This window comes from Antedon mediterranea, chromosome 11 (genome assembly GCF_964355755.1).
Source record: "Antedon mediterranea chromosome 11, ecAntMedi1.1, whole genome shotgun sequence".
In the NCBI taxonomy this organism is placed as follows: domain Eukaryota; kingdom Metazoa; phylum Echinodermata; class Crinoidea; order Comatulida; family Antedonidae; genus Antedon; species Antedon mediterranea.
In genome coordinates this window covers 10114475-10130000 of record NC_092680.1, presented here as the reverse complement: position 1 = coordinate 10130000, position 15526 = coordinate 10114475, and the positions used below count along the sequence as shown (strand labels likewise).

The 15526-nt window shown below is 34.3% G+C and overlaps 1 protein-coding gene across 1 annotated transcript in view; it reads right to left on the bottom strand.

Moving 5' to 3' along the window:
* Positions 1 to 15526, bottom strand: part of LOC140062615 (nucleolar protein 6-like) — a 118176-nt gene that overhangs the window by 47857 nt on the left and 54793 nt on the right. The window contains exons 20-21 of the mRNA XM_072108905.1: positions 528 to 617; positions 89 to 286 (exon numbers count right to left, since the gene is read on the bottom strand). Coding sequence (XP_071965006.1) covers positions 89 to 286; positions 528 to 617 — 288 coding nt within the window. The remainder of the gene's footprint in view (positions 1 to 88; positions 287 to 527; positions 618 to 15526) is intronic.

Here is a 15526-nt window from a genome sequence, read left to right as displayed (position 1 = left end):
TATAGCGATTTACACTATTTCTACTTTACTTTTTTATCTAATATACAATTCATATCACCTCCTATACATATTCTATGAAAATACTCACATTAAGCTCCTGTAAATAGTAAGCTGGTGGGTCAAAATCAATGACTGGCATGGGTGAAGTTTTTGGCAGAAATTTAGGGATATGTGTAGAATCAGATTTGGGTTTGTCCTTGTCTATACACTGATGCCTTCTGGGAAGGTGATCATGCTTTAAGTATATCAGTACATCGTATGAATCCATAGGTGGCCGGAAAATTTGCTATATAAGAGAATTAAAAAAAAGAATTGTTTAATATAGTCCTTCTACTTACAAACACTCTAAACTTTTATTTTATATGTGTTTGTTATAAACATTGTGAAACATTATGTGGCAATGGGACAAGATACTGTATTAATGTTCAATTATTTTACAATAAGCATGTTTGGTTGGAATTCAATTTTAAGAAATGAACTGCCAATAGACTTCACTAGCTATAGCTAGAGTAACTGTTGATACTCACAATGTATTCAGTAGGACTTGAAAGGTCCATCATCACTTTCTCCAATATATTCACTGATTCTTTTGCTAGCAAGATTAGTCTGTGTAATATCTTGAAAAGAAGTACAAAAGTAATAAAAAATTAACTATTTATTAACATTTATTGACTTACATGATTTATATCAGTGACAATCAATGAAAGGAACGTTAAAACATCAAGATATTAACCATGGCCAAAATCACAATCAATTTACAATTTAATATACAGCAATAATAGATTTATCCTTTTAAACTATTCATAATCTATATATAAATTTACGTAAGGGCAAAATTCGGTAAATCGTGCCTTACTTCTATAATTTTTACTCGATGGTATATAAAGTTGGTTCGTACTTTCGGTACTGATTTTAACCACCTGATGTAACCCTGTTTACTAATTAAATTAAGTTAGATAATAAGTTATTGACGGTTAAAACGAATTTAGGTTCCAAGATTTGCCCCAAATAGGGGTGTTTTCCGACCGTGGTATACACTGTATAATGGATGTCCGTCTTGAAAAATACCCGCCACAAAAATGCGAGGAGGCTTCGCATTTTCCTATCTCCTCCTACGATAATTGTTTTTAATAGCTGAAAACCGGTTGAACAGCTAGAGTACACCATCATAATGTTGAAGACAGGCCGATTTTCTTTAAAAAATACTATTTTGATACATTTAATATACGTTTTTACAAATGTATTGATTTGTGATGAATGGAACATTCCAAATTATTTGGTTTAACCATACAGGTAAAGATTTAGATTTATGGGCCCCCTTGGAGAATAAACATAAATAGTATTGCTATGCTGTACAATACTGTTAAGGTATTAACCACTTTTGATCGCAATTTGAATCGCAAATTTCTTACTGTGAGTGTTGGTACTGTTAGATGTAATATAAAAATATATACAAATAAACTTTATTACTGTGAGTGTGGGTAGGCCCTACTGTTAGATTATAAACATATAATATACAAATAAATAAACGTTATTACTGACAGTTGCTTCTCAACGTTTGTATTAATTAATAATTTAAAAATATATAAACGTCGTAGTGGTGTATCGTTACATGTACTTTACTATTTCAATCGACTATGACAGTGAGAGTTTTAACAAAGTACCGTATTAAATCGTAAATGTTTTACTGTATTTAGTGGTATATTATTTATAGGGCTATAAAACATTAAAAACAATATTTTGTTACTGAGTGGATAAGAATATATTTTAAAATGTTTCCTCTTTGTACCTATCTTCTTCCCCCATCCCTCAACCCTTAATGTTACATACAAAACACAAATTGGGTTTGTTTAAATGAGTCCAAATAAAAAAATTTAAAAAAAAGTTATTACTGACAGTTGCTTCTCAACGTTTGTATTAATTAATAATTTAAAAATATATAAACGTCGTAGTGGTGTATCGTTACATGTACTTTACTATTTCAATCGACTATGACAGTGAGAGTTTTAACAAAGTAACGTATTAAATCGTAAATGTTTTACTGTATTTAGTGGTATATTATTTATAGGCCTATAAAACATTAAAAACAATATTTCGTTACTGAGTGGATAAGAATATATTTTAAAATGTTTCCTCTTTGTACCTATCTTCTTCCCCCATCCCTCAACCCTTAATGTTACATACAAAACACAAATTGGGTTTGTTTAAATGAGTCCAAATAAAAAAATTTGACTCATTTTGTTTCTCTCTCGGAAGTAATTCTCAGGGTGCTAATTTTGGTTGACTACATAAATCATTGTGTATATTTATTCGTTTCTGTAAACGACAATGTATTATAGTCCTGCAGTACGTACATTTGAAATCTCCATTTTTTTCTCGCTGGAAATACTGTGTATTCGAGAACCATCTGTGGGCACGACCTAGATGGTACGCGAGCGAAGCGAGCGTGCCATCTAGTAATGATAAATTTGTAAACAAGTGGTATAAGAGGAAAATTATTAGCCTATTTGTAATAAACTGCCCTATTTTCATTACTAATAATTAAATGTAGGCAGGCTGTGTGCTAATTAGTAATATATTGTATACTGTGATAAGTCAGATTCATAATACAAAATTCATGTTCGAAATTATGCATTATGCATTGATCCAAACAAGTTAAAATCAATATACACATCAGTGAGGAAAATAAAAGTCACAGAGCTAGATTGACATTCTAATCAACAAATTTAGGCGGTGTTCTACAGAAAAGCTTATCTACACTGGGGCAATCCCCCAGGAAGCAATGCGTTATAGCGTAATTTGAGGCCGTTTTCAGATTTAGGGTAGCCAACTTTGTTCATTTTTTATGCTACATAAATAAAATAATGTGTGAAAAACATATTGCACGAGGTCCGATGCGATGACTGTGTAAATCCATTCTTTCAATAAAAATAAAGTTTTTAAAGTTCAATATACCTATCATAGAAAATATACGTGAACGTAAAACCTACCCACAGGCCAAGAGGTATATCGTTAATTGAAGAGGCGTAGACTGGTTGTTGTATGGGGGTGCGAAAATTGTAATGCGCGAGACTAACACCCATGGGCTTATTTTGAAAAATTTGAAAAATAGAGCTGCTAGGTCCCCAGAAATTACAATTATACATTGATGGATGGAGCTAAGAACATTTAGAAAAATAGAGTTGTTATGTCGCCGGAAATAGGATTATAGTACAGTATTTCGAAAAAAGAAACAAAATATAAGTAAATATAATACAATAAGTCTCCAGGACCTGCTCTACCATTAGTTGCTAGATCCTGGATATTGGATTTATTATACTTCGAAACATAAAACAAAATATATACCGGAATTAGTTTCCAGAACCAACCCTACTATGGCTGGAACCGAGATATAAAAAAAAATTGAGCTATAGGTCCCCAGACAATTCACTGACTGTATTGTACATCGAAAAATGAAATGAAATGCCTTTTGCCTTTTTTTTGGAGAGGAATGCGTCCGCAAGCGTAGACCATTTTTGTCTATTTTAGGTCCCCACGATACAGAGGGTTAATCGTAAACAACATACGAACAATAGATCGCAAACATAATTTGTATCCTTTTTGCTGTATAGCGTACGTCAATACATAGTACACAACGTAACCGTGGGTAAACTATTGGGTAGAGGAGGCATGTCACTGGTGTGAAACACTTTTTTTCCTCACCAATTTTGCTTGTATAATTTTTGAATTTTGGAATTTTGGTGTATTTTTGGCTTCAATTGTCAAGTACTTGTATTCCTGAATGTCTGATGAACACTTTGAACCTTAATTTGTTGAATTTGGAAGCTTTACCAAGTCGATGTTTAAGGATTATTTTTACCGATTGAGCTAAGCCTAGTCAAGAAGCCAAACCTGTGCAGTAGAGGAACATAAGCCGGTGGACATCAATCCTACCTGGCTGGTCTAGTCTAGGCCTAGGACTACAACATCTGAGGAGCTCACCACAGTAGGGTAGCAAAGGGAGAGTGCCAATATTTCGTGTGTTGAATAAATTAATTACTTTCTGAATTATTCGGTGAAATAAGGTATTCCTTTGAAAAAATTTCTAAAATAAACAAATAAAATGGGTTTACAAAAAAGTAGGCCTAGGACCGGGCCTAAGGCCTAAGCTAAATCAAGTTAATATCAGTAGTATACATTATCGTCACTGCATAACAATTCTAGCTTCAATTTTGGTCAGGTTGTCCTATGTATAAACTGCTGGCCAAATCAAAGAAAAGGTAGGCATAATACTGTTAGTGAAAATAATGGAATCGAACATCTAAATGGAATCGGAAATCTAAATTCTGTTGCAAATGAACTTAATACAATGAAAAAGAGATATGTCTTCTTTCCGTCTCCTCCAAACGAACATCCAAAGACATCTCTTATTCTAATAATAATAATTCTAGCAGGAGACATTGAAACTAACCCAGGTCCCATTAAACATCCTCGTGGGGTATGTGAGAAAACCGTAGCTTGTAATCACAAAGCGATAAATTGTGACGAATGTGAATCATGGCTTCACATTAAATGTATAGGACTAACAACTAAAGAATATAATAATTTACAAGGTAAAACATTCTCGTGGATCTGTTAAAAATGTAGCTTACCAAATTTCTCAAACAGTTTCTTTGAGGAGTCATTCGAAAGTGAAAACTCATATTCCTCACTCAATGATAGTAGTACGCTAGCAAATACAAATATAAATGACAATCAACCACAAATTGACCAATCATTTAAAAATACAAACACTAAAAGTAAAACAATAACAAGAAAATCAAGTAGAAGAAAATAAAAATAATGACAATAAATTGTCAAGGACTAAAGAGTAAACATAAACAAGCCGAACTAGATACAATATTAATATTAAAAGAGCATAATGCTGATATCATAATGGGTACAGAATCACACTTGGATTCTACTATACTGATTCAGAAGTGTTTCCAAATGGATATAACGTAACTAGAAAAGATAGAAATAGACTGTAATAAATCTAATCTACCATGGATCAACTATAAAGTTAAAAAACTTATGAGCATTAGAAGAAAAAAATATAGAAAACCCAAAACAACAAAACTAGCTAAGGATTGGGGACAGTATAGAAGTATCCAAAAAACAATAAAAATCGAAATTAAAAAGGCATATGACCAGTATGTCGAAAGCTTGTTCGATGAAATTGAAAATAGTGGTGGTGCACTTAAAAAACTATATACATTCGTAAAGGGTCTAAGGCGAGATAGAGTTGGAATCTCATCTCTGCAAACAAATGGTAAATTTGCAACTGAAGGAAAGGATAAAGCAGAAATGTTATCTAAACAATTTCAGAAAGTATTTACCAACGAAGATACTAGGAATATTCCCGACAAAGGCCAAAGTCCATATCCAAAGATGCCTGAAATTAAAATTAATACAGATGGAATATTCAAACTATTAAGTAAACTTAATCCCAAAAAAAGCAATTGGTATAGATATGATTCCGACGCAAATTATTAAAGACCATGCAGATCTTGTGGCACCCATCCTAACTAAAATATTTCAGCAGTCTTTAGAGGAAGGGGAAGTGCCACATGATTGGAAGCAAGCAAATGTAACAGCCTTATTTAAAAAAGGTGATAGATCATTACCAGTTAATTATAGGCCTGTGTCTCTTACATTTGTGACTTGTAAAGTTAAGGGAAATTTAATATTTAGTAATGTTATGGATCACCTAGAAAAAAGAAATTAATCATAATAAACATTAATCAACATGGATTCAGACAAGGCCATAGTTGTGAATCTCAATTTATTAACACAATAGAAATATTAACAAAAAACATGGATGTAAAGAAAATCACCGATTGTATAGTACTTGATTTTTCAAAAGCATTTGATACGGTTCCTCATCAAAGGCTTTTATACAAAGTTAATTATTATGGAATAAGAGGTTGTACACATAATTGGATAAAATCATGGTTAGTTGATAGGCCCCAATCGGTAGTTATGGATGGATACACATCCAATAAAGTAAACGTACAATCAGGAGTAAAACAGGGTACAGTTTTAGGACCTCTCATGTTTTTACTTTACATTAACGACATTACAGAAAATATTACGTCGGAAATGAAATTATTTGCTGATGATTGTATTTTATTTAAATCTGTCGAAAATAACAATGATGCCAAGCAACTCCAAAAAGATCTTGATAAAGTAGTGGCATGGTCTGAAAAATGGCAAATGAAATTTAATCCCAACAAATGCCAAGTAAATAAAGACCCCTTCCCTGCAATTTTGGACGTTTTTTGGAAAATAATACATATATATCACTTTAAAAACATTAAACCATGTCATTCCTTGTCTTAAATGTACGTTTTATGGTAAATTATGATAAAAAGTGAGAAACAATGCACTATACCTAAGTAGCTCGCGGCGACTGACCTCTCGTGGACGGTCTTAGGCCTAGCTTAGCTATAGGCTTAGTTTTGTAGGCCTCTGGTAAACATCGGTAACGTACGAACATCATACGCTAGCTATATACCTAGCCTGACGTTGTATAGTTGCTGCATTAATTGTCTTTCTATTTTTGCCAGACTCCGTTGATACAAATTGGGGAAAACCCGGTATTTTCGCTGAAAAGTTAGGAGTCTTCCATTTGTTTTGGTCTCACGATCGATCAAAAAGTGGGCGAATTACAGGTGAAAAACAAAATCAATCCGCGCGCAATGCATTTTGGGATTTATAGCGGGCCGCTATAATTATTAGAATAGACTTATTTTTCACATTTTTAACCGTTTAAAGACAAAAAAAGTTATCACAATAGGACCATATAGTATTATTTTTACATTAAATATAGTTTGTGATCTTAAATTAGATTTAAAAAACGTAGGGAAGGGGGCTTTAAAATAACAGAAAAAATAATCAACAGTACGAATATACAATGCATGTTACACTTCAATCAACAAAACAACTTAGATACCTTGGAGTGGAACTTACCCATAACCTAACATGGGGAGCCCACATTGACAAGATTACAAAAAAAGCAAATAATACATTAAACATGTTAAGAAGAAATTTTCACAATTGTTCTGTTGAAATTAAAAATAAATCATACACGACATTTGTTTGGCCAACACTCAAATATGCGCAGACAGTATGGGATCCATATCAACTAAAACAAATTAATAAAATACAATCAATTCAAAACAAAGCAGCCAGATATGTGACAAAAAATTATGACAGAAATAGTAGCATTACAGAGATTAATAAACAGTTAAAATGGCCACTTCTTCAACATAGAAGATTTGTTGCCAGACAATCTCTTCTATACAAAACATGGCATGGAAGAACAGCCATAATACTACCACCATACACAAGTAATATTCATACAAGAGTGTTACGAAACTCCAATAATTTTAAATTGTCAAATGCGAGATACTCAATAGACAAATACAAATATTCTTTTTTTCTGCGTACTGTAAGAGCACGGAATGTACTTTAAATCAACACTGTGGACAAACTTTAGAGGATTGCACAATCACTATTGCACCACCTAATAGCATGTACTGCCAAGTCATGGGCTTCAATTTAATGCAGCAATCGATTTATGTATATTAATATATGGATGTTGGTTTGTTTGTTTTTTCGTCATTGTTTGGTCAGTTTTGTGAAGTTAATAAATAAATAAAAAAATAAAATAAAATAAATTCAGTTAAGTATGATGTTTGCACACCGAGAGACGCACCCCCCTGGCGCATATACCCAAGTGGTCCTTCGCCAGTATTCATCCAGACCCAGATCCAGTGGGAACAAAGCTTATAAATTGTGTCACCAATCAGGGCAAATATTCGTTTATCTGTTGCGATACATCATAAAAGTAGCTGATGGTTTGATAGCTGTAGCAATTTAATTTATGAGTTTAATTTGATAAAAATGGAAATATTTTGATAAAGTTTGTTTGCATTTTCTAATTTCAATCAGCAACCCAAATCTTTCTGCCCTTAATTTCACCTTTAGTACTTAAAATAATAAAAAAAATGTTGTTAAACTGCTGGGGACGATATGCTTTCACTTTCATCACATTATCATCAAGAGCGCTCTCCTGGCGGTATTTATTAATATCCATGACAAATTTATTGTTGTTCCTAATGGAAGTACAATAACATTCGCAATACACAGATTCATTTAAATTGAACTCTTGCCCCAGTCGACATTGCAAACAAGGGAATAAAATAAAGATTTAGCGCAAGTCATTGACATTTAATAATTGCCTATAACTAATAACTAAAATACAAATTAACACCCTAATGGCTCAACTAGTTCTAAGAAAATATATATACAACTAATCTGATCTTGTCACCGTGTAACATGGTGGGACCAAACCCTATTAGTCACACAGGCTATTCACCCCTTACTCTCCCCGATGTCTACTTAACTTGGAACACTACATTCCTGAGGTGGGTCTTCCAAGGAAAGTCAATCAGGATGTGGTACCATTTAATTAGTCATCCTTCCTGTCCCCTTAATATAAATATATGTTTTGTAGTTAAGTTAGTTAGTTCGGGTATTGATTCTTGAGACTATAACATCAGTCAGAATCACTACGTTTCACATTGTTTTATAATATTACTTTTTGATTGAATAAATATTATATTTTGTACATTGAATCATTGTGTGCCATCGTTATTGTCTTGGCCCTCGACACGACTACCGTTACATGGTGGCAGCGGTTTTTACGAACTCACGAAGAAAAAGTAAATTTATACAGTCGACCAAGCTGTAGAATTTGAAAGGAAGCTGATTTTTATTTCCGAAACGGATTTTGTTTTTCAACACAAGTAAAGAGTGAGTAGTAACCAATCTACACTCTTGGACACAACAACAAGGAACACAAAGGAACACAGACGAACACAGAGAGCAACACAAGTAAAGAGTGAGTAGTAACCATTCTACACTCTTGGAAACAACAAACGCAAAGGAGCAGAGACGTACAAAGAGCAACACAAGTAAAGGGTGAGTAACCAATCTACACTCTAATTAGCATATACTTTCATACTGACAGTGGCATTTATTTTATACTTTAATAATTCTTGTTGATAATTGTATTATAATTCTCAATATTACTTATATTGTAGTTAAGGTACATTCTGTTATTAGCCTAATTGATTTTAAGTTATCATACATTTTCACTTAAAATGGCAAGGTCCCTATCCTATCTCTAAAGTTGTAAGTGATGTTAATTATGAAATACTAGTTGGTAACAAACACAAAACATACCACATTAATTTACTACGATTATACAACGAACGTCCACAGAAACAGAACAATGATTGTATGTACACTGCCCCTGACCCAGATCCAGACGATTGGTTTCCCCCTGAGCCACCAGGCCCCGCCACTTCCCAGGCCCAATCCTATAAAGACATTGATATCCCGGGCTATCTTACCCCTTCCCAGAAAGATGACCTTCACCATATCTTCTACTCAAAACGATTTATGTTTACAGATATCCCAGGTAGAACAGATATGGTAAAACATGAAGTCCGTACGACAACAGATACCCCAATAAGACAAAAAGCCTATAGAATCCCTTATGCATTAGAAGACCCAGTCAAATTACAAATACAACACATGCATGATAATGGTATCATTGAACCATCGACAAGCCCATGGGCTGCCCCCATTGTTTCTGTTCCAAAACCGGATGTATCACTACGTATTTGTACCGATTACAGGGAATTAAACAAAATCACCATTATTGACCCATACCCTATGCCCCGTATAGATGATATCATTGATAAGGTCGGTAATGCCAAATTCATTACTAAACTTGATCTAACACAAGGGTATTACCAAATAGCTCTGACTGATGAAGCTAAACTTAAGTCTGCATTTATTACACCATGGGGCCAATACCAATACAAAGTTATGCCATTTGGCATGGCTAATAGCCCAGGTACATTTCAGAGACTAATTGATAACATTCTAAGGGGCACTGAATGTTTTGCCCGTGCTTATTTAGATGACATTGCAATATTTAGTACCGACTGGAATTCCCACTTACTCCACATAACTGAAGTACTAGATAGGATAAACGCAGCAGGCCTCACAGTAAAACCTACTAAGTGTGAGATAGCCCAGGAAACTGTGTCATATTTGGGTCATGTAATTGGAAACGGCCTAGTAAGACCCAGTCCGGATAAATTATCTGCTTTACAGAACTATCCCCGCCCCATAACCAAAACCAATATCCGGGCATTCTTAGGCCTTGCTAATTATTATCGGAAATTCATCCCTGACTTTTCCCAAATTGCGCTCCCCCTGACTGAGGCCACTCGGAAATCATCCCCTAATAATGTTAACTGGTCGGAGCAAATGGAAACTTCCTTTAGAACCTTACAAACAAAATTGACCGATTCCTCTGTATTAGTAAGCCCAAATTTTGATAAACAATTTATCCTACAATGTGACGCTAGCAATAAAGCTATCGGCGCAGTCTTGACCCAATGTGACGATAATGAACATGAACACCCTGTTGCCTATTTAAGTAAGAAATTAACTCCGTGTGAAGAAAACTATGGGATTATGGAAAAAGAATGCTTAGCTATTTTGTGGGCCATACGACAATTTCATGTTTATCTATATGGTCGGCCCTTTATAGTACAAACAGATCACAAAGCTATTAAATGGCTGGATCAAATGAAAACTACAAATCCTCGTCTTACTAGATGGAGTTTGACTTTACAGCCTTATAGTTTTACTGTTCAATATAAGAAAGGATCACATAATACTAATGCTGATGCTTTGTCTCGAATCTAATTATGTTAGGATACTTTATTTTTACACCTTATGTACATGTACAGTAGTTAAGAGTGCCTTTTTCAATAATTTTGTAAAATCAATTTCATCTTGTTATTTGCTTATCAGATTGGATTTAGTTAAATGTAGTATTAAGTTTACTGCCACTGTCATGATGATGTGTATGTTGAATTGTGTTTTATTGGTTCTCCCCTCCTGCCCATTGGGTACAAGAAGCTTTTCACAACTATGTTCTCTGAATGAAGTTAATTATAATGGATCACAAGAAACTTTTAACACTTACATGAGAATTACTTATTGATAAACTATTTCACTTTATTCCTCGTATTGATGAGAAACTTGAATCCAGAAATGTACACTTTTTAAAGATTTTCTTCAAGATATAGTGGACAGTCAACTGCAGTTATGTCGTTCTCCAATTTTTTTTGTTATGAACTGAATTTTGGGAAGCAGGTCAACTTGTTTCTAGGCAACAGCTGATTGATGGATCCATCAGGAGTAAATACAGGAGTTACTACATTTATGACCTGCTGACTTTCATTTTCAACTGAACATGTTTGCTGAGCTATATATTATTATGAACGCGTTATATTATTATTATGACTTTTAATCTGAGAACTTTTACCAATTTTACTTTTACTTTTGTATGTTTTGCCACGTTTGCCGATTTATTGATTTGTGACGATTTGCGTTACGTTTTCTTTTGTTTAGATTTATAAGATGTTCGTAGTTAAGTTTGTTTCTCAATACATTTTTGGCTCAGTGACTCGTTGGTTTCGAAGACACGGCTTCGCATTGACGAGCGGGGGAATGTAACATGGTGGGACCAAACCCTATTAGTCACACAGGCTATTCACCCCTTACTCTCCCCGATGTCTACTTAACTTGGAACACTACATTCCTGAGGTGGGTCTTCCAAGGAAAGTCAATCAGGATGTGGTACCATTTAATTAGTCATCCTTCCTGTCCCCTTAATATAAATATATGTTTTGTAGTTAAGTTAGTTAGTTCGGGTATTGATTCTTGAGACTATAACATCAGTCAGAATCACTACGTTTCACATTGTTTTATAATATTACTTTTTGATTGAATAAATATTATATTTTGTACATTGAATCATTGTGTGCCATCGTTATTGTCTTGGCCCTCGACACGACTACCGTTACACACCGCTTTGGTGTAATTATATCCAATTTTCTCATTCAATTTTAATGTATTGGTAATTGGTATTAAAAAAATGTTAAAAAGATCAATCCAGGATATTATTATTATTATTTATAAATAAATTCCTCAAAAAGAGGAATGTGAATGAAGAGTCATTACATAGTCTGTAAATATGTCATTGAATTGCCATCTCTGTCATTTGAAGCTTTCAGATTTCTTTATTGCCAATAAGAACAATAGTAATTGCATTAGTGTTATACAAGGTATACTTAATACCATTGGGCCATCCGTTTATCTACCCCATTATGTTCAGCCATATTACAAAATATTTAATATATAAAAAAATATTTATAATTGGAGATTGCATAATTTTTCTTGACTATTTAAAATAGCTTTACCTCAAATAACATACACAGAAAATGTATAAAAATGAGAAAATTCAAAACTGGAGTTCTGCAATGTGTCTAAAAGCAGTATACAGTATTTCCATCAATACATCATCAAGACAAGAGGATGTTTAAAAAAACTAAACTCTTCAATCAACAACAGAATTGGAAGTAGCTGACAATAATTTTGAATGAAAAACATCAAAACCAATATTGGTGAAATTTTAAAACATGTTCATGGTATTCTAGCTTGATGCAAAATTTGTATATCAGTTGAATTTTATATATTATTTTAACCTTTTAACTTTCGATACATATTTTTACATTAAACATTATTATGTTTGTGTATTTTAATGTGGAAAGTCTTAACTGTATCTTTTATAATTATTCTGTAATCATGCCTCATAGTTCATGCCTTGGTTTGTTCATCGATATTTTTTGTTGTATGTCTTTAGGCACATGTGTCCAATTAATCACTGTCCTATCAGATAGGTTGTAATCCTCTTGATACAGGGTCTATTTTCCGTACAAGTTCACCGGTGTTAGCGACGTGTTTGTCCACACTCTGCATAAATGTTGTCTAAGTCGCTTTTTTGATTGATTTTTGTTGATTGTTGATGTTTGACAAACTATATCGGTGACTTGTGTTTCTCTGTCTTGTGGATTTCTGTGATTTCTAGATGTGTTTAAGTGCAGTATCAAGGAGATTGGTGTACAGTAGTCAGGCCCTAAAATCACTGCAGGTTAGCCTATTATCTATCAGGAAGCCCGCGTCAAAGACTGAAGCGTAGAACCTTCAATCCACCGCTTCCTTCGATCATAATGTTCAATGCTCATTCTGTCGGGGAGAAGCTGGATGAACTTACGACTAAGGTATCTACCTTGAATGACTACAGAGATGTAAGTTTAATGGTTGTGACAGAAACATGGTTCCAACCAAATAAGGACACTCAAAGTTACAGCCATATTGATGGTTTTACATGTGTACGAGGAGATAGGACACCACATGCGCTTAAGGAATGTGGGGGAGGTGTATGTATTTATATAAATAACCGCTGGTGCTCTAATGTAAGCATTTTCAGACAATACTGTTCACCGGATATCGAAGTACTTACGCTCTCTCTTATCTTAGGCCTTATTATCTCCCAAGGGAATTTCCTATGATTTTTATTACTGCCATATACATTACCACCTCAGCAATTGTGAAAAACTCAGCTGATTATTTACATGATCTAATATTAGAGACATGGAGAATGACTCACCTGACGCGGTTATAATCATTGCAGGCGACTTTAATCAGTCCGAACTAAATAAAGCAGTACCACACTACCACCAGTATGTAGACAAACCTACTAGAGGTGAGAACATTCTCGATAAATGCTATGGCAATGTTACTAAGGCTTATAAATGCATAATAAAACCAGGAATTGGCGCTTCTGACCATAACTCTGTTCACCTGATGCCTAAATATGTTCAGAGAATAAAGGCAATTAAACCTATTATCAGGTCTGTAAAAGAGTGGTCCTACGAAAACATTGAACAGTTAAAAGGATGCTTTGAATCTACCGACTGGAATATTTTTTTGGAAGGTGCTACAATTCATGATGCGACAGACGCGATATCCGGATACATTGATTTTTGTGTTGGAAGTATTATTAAGGAAAGGAAAATGAAGTTGTTCCCTAATAATAAACCTTGGTTAAATGGAATATTAAGAAATTAGTGCAAAGAAAGCAAAAATGTGCTAACCATGCACGATGAAAGGAGAAAAATACAGAAGGAATTAAAAAAAGTAGCTAGCAGTATTAAAGAAACAGTATGGAAAAAAAGTGGAGGCAAAGTTTAAGTCTGGAAACAGCAAGCAGGTATGGAATAGTATGCCAGCATGACAGTTTATGGAAATAAGATGGGTAATAATATTACAGCAGGAAATGGCAAAAAAATGGTGAGCGAGTATAACTCTTTCTACACTCGGTTTGACGACAAGGACTTTAGTGCAAAAAGATCTCAAACTGTTAACGAGATAGTAGATAGTGGATTACATGACAAGCCTGTGGTGGTTGACACATCTGATGTCAAGTTCATGTTTGGGAAAATTAACATTAAGAAAGCAGTAGGGCCGGATAAAGTCAGTGGAAAGGTGCTAAAAGAGTGCAATGAGCAACTCTCGCAAGTGTTTTCGTCGTTGTTCAACTGGTCACTGCGTACTGTACATTTGAAATTCCTAGAATCTGGAAAAAAATCCTTAATTCACCCCCTGTCAAAGAATAATAAACCTAAAGTTCTCAATGACTATAGGCCCATTACCATAACTGCTGTTAGAGATTTTAGAAAAATTAATTAAGAATGAGATTTTAAGTGAGACCATGGATTAAAGAATAGAAGGATATGCATCGACGTGAGATCAAGGGTTCCTTGACTCTCGCCGACAGACCGCGGCCCGCCCACAATGTTACAGTTTAATCAAAGAATATTCTTTGGTTTAATTAACCGCATGGTAACAACGAAACGGTCGCGTGCCTAATATATTGTTTACTGCACATGTGCAACGACATTCCTTGTTGGCTTCTTTCGCGCGTTCTTTGTTGCACTGTATGTATTCATTCATATTTGAACAGTATAATCAGTGGCGTAACGGCTATTTGCGCTCACTGGCTAAACAGAAGCTTGGGGCCCCCATGAGCAGTGCCCAGAGGAACAGGCATAAAATATGTCGAAAATGCTAAAAACGTACGTCCGAGGCCTCGATCTTTGAAACTTGGAGGGCCACTTAGGTTTCCTAAACAAGTGGCTTCAGGCCTCTGCCTCACGCCACTGAGTATTATGTTTATTGAAAACAGTTATTAAATTACATTGATATGTTATTGTGAAGACCCTGCGCGTAGGCCTACTTCATCAATATACCAGATAAAAACAATACTAGGCCTATATTGTTATTGGCCTAGAATTGTATATGCTATAATTGTAATTAGTATAGGTTTCTGCCGCAATTGATCTACGCTAATGTTTTTAATGACATTAAAGTAGCATTTTATGACCTGTAGTAGCCCTACATCTGAGACAATAACTATTTATTTGTTGTCTCAGCCTACATTAAAATTACAAAATCAGCAAGGATACTAGGCCTAGGCCTTAGGCTTACTAGTAAACCATATGATTTGGCG